We start from the raw sequence: 9,714 nt of genomic DNA, 5'->3' as shown, positions 1-9,714 counted from the left end.
GTGGGGCTTTAACTCAAGACCCTGAGATCAAGACCTGCGCCAAGATCCAGATTCAGTTGTTTAACCCACTGAGCCAGCCAGGTGCCCCTGGGGCTCCCTTTCTGAGCCAGGTGAAGTCACAGGCACCAGAGCAAGGACAGAAGCCACAACCATGCAGAGGAGGGGTCAGCGGCTGCCACCTGGTTTGCATCTGTGCCTTCCCCCTGCCCAGTTCCTGAGTAGGACCACAGGCCCAGAAGGTCAAGGCAAGCAGCCTGGTTCCTACAACTGGGTTTCAGCCCCACCCCTGGCACAGGCATGAAGTTGGTAAGCATCTGCGCAGCTGCTGTCTCTTCTATTTAAACAGCCAACCTGGTCAGAGGGCTCTGCTTGGCCATGCCAGGCACAGGACCATCTGGCCAGCATGTCACTCCTGGCAGCTCACCTAGCCAGCCTGCAGCTCTCCCTCTCCTGCTGCTGGGCCCTCAGCTGCCACAACACAGAGCTGTCTCCCGACTTCAGCCACCCTGGGGATTACCTCATCGCAGGTCTGTTCCCTGTGCACTCTCACTGTCCAGGGGTGAGACGCAGGCCCACAGTGACTCTCTGTGACAGGTAAGTGAGGGGTCCTATGCCTATAAGGACCTCTGCCTGCCCTCCTTGGTGAAGACCATGCCCTTTCTGCCTCTGGGGCTGCCTCTTGAACCACCTCTAGTCCCTCCCCATCCTACGGTCACCACCTTCAAGCCCTGGCTGGACCTTCCCTGGGACTTCTGCTCATGTTGCACTGTGCAATACGTTATTTTGTCCTGGCTGTTAGAGTGCTTTGTATTGTAATTCCACTCCAGTTGTTTCCAGGCTTTGTGACACAAGGAGGTGGCCAGGATTAAGCAAGCATGGTTCTCCTGGCTTCTGTGCCCTCCCTACTCGTCTCCAGGTTCAAACTCCCAAGTCTCCGGATGGCAAGCGTGGTTTTCCATGAGGAAGAGAGGGAAGGCAAACAGCAGTAGATGCTTTAGGAGCTTAGCAAAGATATCTTAGATTGGTGCCTTGCCTTCGTGAAGTTGACAGTCTTGGTAGAGAAAAACATCTGCTTTTCTCCTAAAGAAGATAAGTTGTTTGCCGTCTGTGCAAGTTGCAGATTTGGGAAGGCTCGAGGATGGATCGGGACTCAGTGGCAGGATGCCTTAAACATGACGCACATCTGAGATTCACACAGGAGGAAGGTTCTGGAAAGCCTAGTGCATGAAGACTGGCCCCAAGAGCTACAGATAGGACCCTGGGAAGAGAAGATTTGGGGAAGAGGAGACACATGGACACCCACTTCTGGAGAAGGTGTCATGGTGGGAGGCACTGAGTTTCCTCTGAGGGACTTAAAGACAGAAGTGATAGAAATGATGGAAGAGGGGTGCCTGGGTGGCTCAGCCGTTGGGCCTCTGCCTTCGGCTCAGGTCATGATCCCAGGGTCCTGGGATCGAGCCCCACTTCGGGCTCCCTGCTCAGCGGGAAGCCTGCTTCTCCCTCTCCCACTCCCCTTGCTTGTGTTCCCTCTCTTGCTGTGTCTCTCTCTGTCAGATAAATAAAGTCTTAAAAAAAAAAAAAGAAATGATGGAAGACCCTTCCAACAGGCATAGAGGCTGGAAAGTGGAATGTGCTTGCACACTCTTCAAGCAGAGCTGAACCATGTCCCTGTTGAGATCCAGCCAGCAGTTCCTGAGAGGCAGTGAGGAACACAGGTGCTCACTACATTCATGAGTGTCCTGGTGAGAAGCACTAGTTAAACAAGGTTAAACAGGTGTGTGGTTAACTTTTTGTGTCAGCCTGGCTAGGGTATGGTGCCCAGTTGTTTGGCCAAACACCTGTCTAGATGTTGCTGTGAAGGTTAACATTTAAATCAATAGGGTGAGTAAATCAGCTTACTTTCCATTGTGTGGGTGGGCCTCATCCAAACAGTTGAAGACATTAAGAGAAAAGATTTGAGGTCCCCTAAAAAGGAAGGAATTCTGCCTTCAGACTCAAGACTGCAGCATCAACCATTGAGGGAATTTCCAGCCTGCCCTGCAAACGTCAGACTTGCCAGCCCCAAAATCACGTGAGCCAATTCCTTAAAATAACCTCTTTCTTTATATATATCCAATTGGTTTTGTTTCTCTAAAGAACACTAATACAGCACGTGTCTCTGATATAGGACTTCATCCGGCTTTCAATGCTAATATGCTTATCCAGGAAGGCATGGGATGTGGTTTCTCCAACTTGTCCCCCCCCCCAACCCAAAGGCCTGTTAACACAACCGTGTGTATATGGTACCGGGCCCACACTGAGGTCATGGTTGTGGGGGCTGGACAGATGACCTCAGAGTTTCCTTTCTACCCTCCAAAGAGGGTTGCAGCAAGGCCTTGCCCTTCTTGGCTCTCAGCTTGGCTTTTTCCACAGACCCAACAGCTTCAACGGCCATGGCTACCACCTCTTCCAGGCCATGAGGTTTGCATTGAGGAGATCAACAATTCCACGACCCTGCTGCCTAACGTCACCCTGGGGTACCAGCTGTATGACCTGTGCTCAGAGTCAGCCAACGTGTATGCCACACTAAATGTGCTCTCCACACTGGGGACGCATCACATCGAGATCCAAGCAAACCCTGCCCACTACTCCCCTGCTGCCCTGGTGGTGATTGGACCCGACACCACCAACCATGCTGCCACCACTGCAGCCCTGCTGAGCCCCTTTCTGGTGCCCCTGGCAAACTGGGGCCCCAACTGTGTGTCTGTCTCCCCTTCTGGCAAGTCCAGTGCGGGCTGGGAATGGTGGGCAGGAATCACTGGGCCCCAAGGCCAGTCTGGCTCCCTGGATCTCCTGGGTGGTCACCGCTCATGAGTCACATTGCAGGGGGCCCTGCCACATCGCAGTCCCCACTCCGGCATTTCTTCCTCCCCAAATGCTGCATCCAAACCTCCTTGCCTCAGTGCTCCTGAGAAAACCCATTCTCCTTTGAAACTGCTGCCCTTCACACTCCTCCCACAATTCTGTCTTCTTTGTGAAGAATGGAACACCCTTTGTGTCCCACCCCACAGACTTCTCCACTTCTCCCCTGCCCTCCTTCCTCCTTCCTGCCTTCCTCCCCTCCCTCTGGGCTCAGGCTCAGAGGTGTGGTCTCCCACTCAGAGTGCTGTCCCCCTGGGCCTCGCCCCCTCCTCTGCTTATCAGCCTCTCCTAGGCTTCCTCCTCCACCGCTAGCCTTATCCCTCCCCATCTTTCAGGCACCCCTGCTCCCAGCACTGTCTTCCCTCTGCCCGCTTTCCATGGAAACTTACCTGCAGAGCCCTCTAGTCCTGTTTGCTTCTCCATCTTGTCATTTGCTTCTCAACCCCCTGCCCTGGCTGCTGCCCCACCACTCCTGCTCTGGTTGTGATCTGGAGGGCTTTCTAGGTCTCCAAATCCAACAAATGCTTCTCAGCCTCTTTTTACCTGACATGACAACTCTGTGACATTCCCGACCAGTACTTCAGTGACATTCTTTCCTCAGCATTTATGACCTGCCCCCTCTCACTTCTGGCCCCTCCTCCTCCTCCTCAGTCTCCTTTAGAGAATCTCTTCCCCACCTCTTCTGAAAAGGTGGGTGATTCCCAGAGTACAGGATGCTCCCTTTCCCAGGCAGGTGTTGGGAATAAAAAATTTCCTCTACTCTTCCAGATTCTTCTGGCTGGTCTAAATATTAAATTGACAAGAGACAGATTAACAGGAGAAAGCCAAGATTACATATGAATAGGGAATCCACATAAACGTGAGAGCTTCAAAGACAGGCAAAATGAGGCTTATATGCTATTCTGAACTAAGGAGAAGCTGGTAGGGGTTTAGGACTTCAAAGGAGAGGAAGACAATTCACAGGAAGAGAAAAGAGAGCAAATGTTTAGTAAACAAATGTTTGCCAGGCCATCCAGAAACAATGGGACATAGAGAGGAATTTTAATAAATCAGACTTTGCTAAGATCCCCCCTGCCCACCACACCAAGCTCCTGTTACATTGTAGTTATCTATGGTGACAGTTCCCTAACCTGGAGCAGGTCAGCTATCTAAATTCTTTTAGGCAGTTAGGGGAAATGTCAAACGTTTCCTCCTGAGTCTTTTGTGCCTTAATTATTTCCAACTGGAAATTAACCCACATGCCAAAGTGGCGTATCTTGGGGCAATTCATTCAGAGCCCCTACACAGGCCATGAGCCCCTCCATGGCTCAATTTCCCGTTCTCTAGCTTCTGTCCTGTGTTCTAAGTTCTGAGCCTCCTTTCTGGATGCTCATCCAGGGTCTCCACTGCATGGACCGAGCAGGCCCCAAACAGCTTACCTCCCTAGACAACTGGAGTCTCTTTTCTTCCTGCATCCCCCCTCCTGCCCACCTGCCTCTCTACTCAAGTCAGGAACCTGGCAGGCCTACCCATGTTTCTCTGCCCCCCCACCCCCACAGTTAGCCCATCACCATGGCCTCTGCTTTTACTTTCTAAATGCTGCCCAGTCCATCCCCTCTTCTCCATCATCACTGCCACAGCTCTAACTCAGACCACCAAGCTCTCTCTCATCTAGACAATTCCATCAGCCTTCTAGGGGTTCTCCTCGACTCTGGTCTTGAGCCTTTTCTAACACATTCCTCACTGAAATCAGAGATACACTCCTAAAATACAAGTCATAACATATCACTTCTCTGCCTAAACATTTAGGGGCTCCCCATGGCCTACAGATAAAGACCAAGTCTCTGAGCATGACATTTAAGGCCTCCTGATCTGACCAGACACACCTAATTTTGTGCTCCTTCTCCTGGCACGGGCATCCGCATATGACCTCCTGGGTCATATCACTCACATTGCACTCACTCTGTGCTGCTTTTGTTCCTTTCCCCTTCCTCTCTCAGAAACCCCCTTGGGTTTCTGCCTCTTCTCCAGATGTACCTTGTCAGCCTCCTACGTCCAGTAGAGCTCTCCTTGAGGGCCGGGGCAGAGACCAGGTGTCCCTCCTCCCTGGGTCCTCTATGCCCAGTAAAGGGGCAGAAGTGGGGGGGGCCCTGAGTTGAGACTGATGCTGCTGAACTTGCTGAACTGAACCCCCGCAGATCAGCTACGAGGCCAGCAGTGTGATGCTCGGAGTGAAGCGGTATTACCCCTCCTTTCTGCGCACCATCCCCGGCGATAAGCACCAGGTGGAGATCATAGTGCTGCTGCTGCAGAGGTTTGGGTGGGTCTGGATCTCACCAGTGGGCAGTGACGGTGACTACGGGCAGCTGGGGGTGCAGGCACTGGAGGAGCAGGCCACCCAGCAGGGCATCTGCATTGCCTTCAAGGACATCATACCCTTCTCTGCCCGCCCGAGGAATGAGAGGATGCAGAGCATGATGCACCACCTGGCCCGAGCGAGGACCACCGTGGTGGTCATTTTCTCCAGCAGGCAGCTGGCCGGGGTGTTCTTCGAGTCCGTGGTGCTGGCCAACCTGACTGCCAAGGTGTGGATCGCCTCAGAGGACTGGGCCATCTCCAGACACATCAGCAGCGTGCCCGGGATTGGCACAGTGCTGGGCGTGGCCATCCAGCAGCGGCTTGTTCCTGGCCTGAAGGAGTTTGAAGAGGCCTATGTCCAGGCAGATAAGGGGGCCCATGGGCCTCGCTCCAGGGGCTCCTGGTGCAGCAGCAACCAACTCTGCAGAGAGTGTCGGGGTTTCACGACACAGCAGATGCCCACGCTTGGAGCATTCTCCATGAGCTCTGCCTACAACACCTACCGGGCTGTCTACGCAGTGGCCCATGGCCTCCACCAGCTCCTGGGCTGTGCCTCCGGAGCCTGTTCCAGAGACCGAGTCTACCCCTGGCAGGTAAGGTAGACCAGCCCCTGGCACCCTGAAATGGGGTGCTTTCCTGAGGCAAGCAGAGTGATTACTCTCTGGCCAACTAAGTGCTAGGAGTGGGGGACAAAGACCACTGATCAGAGGGCTGATCCCCTCTTTTAGGCTTCACTTCTCTGAACCTCAGCCCCTCCCACTCACCATGCTTCAGATCCAGAACTAAAAATCACTGTAGGGCGCCTGGGTGGCTCAGTTGGTTAAGCGACTGCCTTCGGCTCAGGTCATGATCCTGGAGTCCCGGGATTGAGTCCCTCATCGGGCTCCCTGCTCAGCAGGGAGTCTCCTTCTCCCTCGGACCCTCCCCCCTCTCATGCTCTCTCTCTCTCTCAAAATAAATAAATAAATAAAATCTTTAAAAATCACTGTAAAGGGGTCCTTCGTTAGAAGCTTCCTCTCAGGGGGTGCCTGGGTAGCTCAGTCGTTAAGCAACTGCCTTCAGCTCAGGTCGTGATCCCAGGGTCCTGGGATTGAGCCCCACATCAGGCTCCCGGCTTGGTGGGAAGCCTGCTTCTCCCTCTCCCACTCCCCCTGCTTATGTTCCCTCTCTCGCTGTCTCTCTCTGTCAAATAAATAAATAAAATCTTAAAAAAAAAAAAAGCTTCCTTTCAGGAGGCTAGTTGGGAGGGTTGAGGGGCTTCCTTGGAGGGGAAGGAGGGCTCTGAATTTCCAGATGGACTGAAACCACCTAAATAGAAGCACAAGGCCCCAGGCACTTGCTTCCTGAGCCTTCCAGGTCTGGGCAGTTGAGGAGGAACAGACCTTTTCATCTATGGCAGCTCCCTGGTCCCTGTTTATTTCAGCTTCTGGAGCAGATCCGCAAAGTGAATTTCCTTCTACAGGGGGATACTGTGATATTTAATGACAATGGGGACCCCCCTCAGCAGCTATGACATAATTGCCTGGGACTGGAGTGGCCCCAAGTGGAACTTCAGGGTCATCGGCTCCTCCACGTGGCCTCCAGTTCAGCCGGACGTAAATAAAACCAAAATCCGGTGGCACGGGAAGGACAACCAGGTAACAGGGACATGGTCACTCACAAGGGGACTGCCTTACGGGTAGCCCGGAGCCTGAGGATACTGTGGACGAGCAGGAGGGGGGGCCCAGGTACCAGGCCAACGTGGCTCTATCCAGCTCCCTGGGCAGCACGCAGATGGCCGGCTGCTGCAGGTTGACGAAACCAGGGGCTCTGCCCTGGGAGTGAGCTGTGAAAGCAGATGTACAGAGGTTGTTTCCCATTCCACGTGAGCATCCCTCGACTTGAGCCAGTCCATTTGGTTACAGAACACCCGTGGCTTCTTGCAGGTGCCCGAGTCTGTGTGCTCCAGCGACTGTCTTGAAGGACACCAGCAAGTCATTGTGGGTTTCCACCACTGTTGCTTTGAGTGTGTGCCCTGTGAGGCCGGGACCCTCCTCAACAAGAGTGGTGAGTGACCAAGTGAGTGGGCAAATGCCTGGGCACTCCTAGGGTCTGCAGAGAAGATGAGGGGATCCCCCTTGGGCCACACATGTGCACAACCAGGGCCTTGCTCACTTCGCTGCCAGTTAGGTACAGGTTGGAGAATACCTGCTGCCAGACTGAATTCTGAGGAAGCAGAAACAACCAGTTGAAATCCTCAGACCCACTATGTCTTTTACTAGAGAGCTCCCAGCCCAGTTCCTACAGGGGCAATTTTATTCTAAATTCAACGTTTTTATGCAAACAGATGTAGCTATGTTCCCTTGTACTCTCCCATGCTATCTGTGTGAAGTCCCTTCTATTGACCATGCCAAAGACAGCCAGCACCTTGAACAGCTTGGCCTGAATGCAGATATTATTGTATCTGCAGCTGAAAAAATAACATACTCAGTGATGCAAGGTCAAGATCAGAGAGCAAATTGGGGTAGCTAAGGGCTCAGCCCAGAGTTGGACTCCATGAGCCACATTCTTTCCTTTTACTATCTCTGTGGCCATGGGAATGCATCTCTTCTGTTCTTAGAGTCAGAGAAACCACAGTGGCAGCAGAGGAAGGTGGATTTGGTTAAGGGAAGTGCTGGGGAGAAATGAAAATGCCCTTCCTTCAGGGCTGATTGTTCCTATTGGATCACAGCCTCACTGGCATGTGGCAGAGTCACCAGAGTAAGGCCTTCCCCTAAGGACCTCTTGGTTTGCAAGCCCAAGGGATCATGAGCCACACAGAACCTACCCAAGCATCTCCAGATTCTGTAATTCATACGGGCATCTTGAGGAAACACTTGGCCTCGGGATCCCACTCAGGGCTACCCCCATCTCACCGTGCCCAGAGGCACCCAGCTCCTGTGGTATAGCCCTCCCAGCACCTTGCAGGCCTGCGTGGCCTCCCTTCCTCATTCCTGCTCTGCTCATCTAGCTCTCAGGAGCCTTCTGCCTTTCCTTCCAGATCTCCACAGCTGCCAGCCTTGTGGGAAAGAAGAATGGGCACCCGAGGGAAGTGAAACCTGCTTCCCACGCACCGTGGTGTTTTTGACTTGGCATGACCCTATCTCTTGGGTGCTGTTGGCAGCTAATACGTTGCTGCTGCTGCTGCTGCTGGCTGGCACTGCTGGCCTGTTTGCCTGGCACTTAGACACCCCCGTGGTGAGGTCAACTGGGGGCAGGCTGTGCTTCTTCATGCTGGGCTCCCTGGCAGGGGGCAGCAGTGGGCTCTGTGGCTTTTTTGGGGAGCCCACCCTGCCCACATGCTTGCTGCGCCAAGGCCTCTTTGCCCTCGGTTTTGCCATCTTCCTGTCCTGCCTGACAACCCGCTCCTTCCAGCTGGTCTTCATCTTCAAGTTTTCTGCCAAGGTACCCACCTTCTACCATGCCTGGGTCCAAAACCATGGTCCCAGAGTATTTGTGGTCATCAGCTCAATGGCCCAGCTGCTCATCTGTCTAACTTGGCTTATGGTGTGGACCCCACTGCCCACCAGGGAATACCAGCGCTTCCCTCAGCTGGTGGTGCTTGATTGCACAGAGGCCAACTCCCTGGGCTTCATGTTGGTTTTCGCCTACAACGGCCTCCTGTCCGCCAGCGCCTTTGGCTGCAGCTACCTGGGCAAGGACCTGCCAGGGAACTACAACGAGGCCAAATCCGTCACCTTCAGTCCGCTCCTCAACTTCGTGTCCTGGATTGGCTTCTTCACCACGGCCAGCGTCTACCAGGGCAAGGACCTGCCCGCAGTCAACGTGCTGGCGGCACTGAGCAGCCTGAGCGGCGGCTTCAGCGGGTATTTCCTCCCCAAGTGCTACGTGATCCTGTGCCGCCCAGATCTCAACAGCACCGAGCACTTCCAGGCCTCCATCCAGGACTACACGAGCCGCTGCGGCTCCACCGGACCGCTGAGGCGGGCAGGGCCACGCCCGGGGGTGGGGGGCGGGTCTGACACCTCCTCTGCCCCAAGGGTCGAGGGTCGAGGGTCGAGGGTCGAGGGTCGAGCGAGGCGCGCGCGCCCTGCGCTGTCCGGGAGGCCTTTGGACTCCTCAGTCTTGGCTCGGACAGTGTAAGCTCACGGGAGTCCAGCCCGGCCTCCGGGCTGCCAATAAAGCGGTGAAATGTGCGTCCTGGCTGCGCTTGCTGTCTGGGACGAGGGTGGGGCGCTACCTCCTCCAGGCTGAGGGCGCCGCGGGGTCAACCGCAGCCGGAACCCGGGGACCCGGCCCAGCGGGGAAAGAGTCCGCGCCCAGCTTGGCGTTGCCTAGCAACTCCGGGAGGCGAGCCCAACGCTGAGAGAACTGGGCCAGGCCCCCTCTCCCCATCCCATTGGCTGTTCTCTGCCTGGCCCCGCTCCGGGGGCGGGGCTAGAGGCCCTGCGCCTCCGAGTCTTTCGCCGCGTCCGGCGCGCCCTGACGTCACGTCCG

The 9,714-nt window shown here is 54.8% G+C and overlaps 1 protein-coding gene across 1 annotated transcript; it reads left to right on the top strand.

Annotated features, from left to right (window-relative positions):
* The first annotated feature begins 403 nt into the window (after positions 1 to 403).
* On the top strand, positions 404 to 9,529 carry TAS1R1 (taste 1 receptor member 1). Its single transcript, XM_025855888.2, is given in 8 exon segments — positions 404 to 594; positions 2,413 to 2,462; positions 2,465 to 2,718; positions 5,079 to 5,831; positions 6,662 to 6,733; positions 6,735 to 6,875; positions 7,164 to 7,284; positions 8,258 to 9,529. Coding segments are annotated over 8 exon segments (2,685 nt in total). The 3' UTR covers positions 9,361 to 9,529.
* The last annotated feature ends 185 nt before the right edge of the window (positions 9,530 to 9,714 follow it).

Source organism: Callorhinus ursinus, unplaced genomic scaffold (genome assembly GCF_003265705.2).
Source record: "Callorhinus ursinus isolate GAN/ISIS: 27379988/994484 unplaced genomic scaffold, GSC_fseal_2.0 scaffold18, whole genome shotgun sequence".
NCBI classification, from domain to species: domain Eukaryota; kingdom Metazoa; phylum Chordata; class Mammalia; order Carnivora; family Otariidae; genus Callorhinus; species Callorhinus ursinus.
The sequence above is the reverse complement of the archived record's forward strand: the minus strand, read 5'-3'. Positions and strand labels throughout refer to the sequence as shown.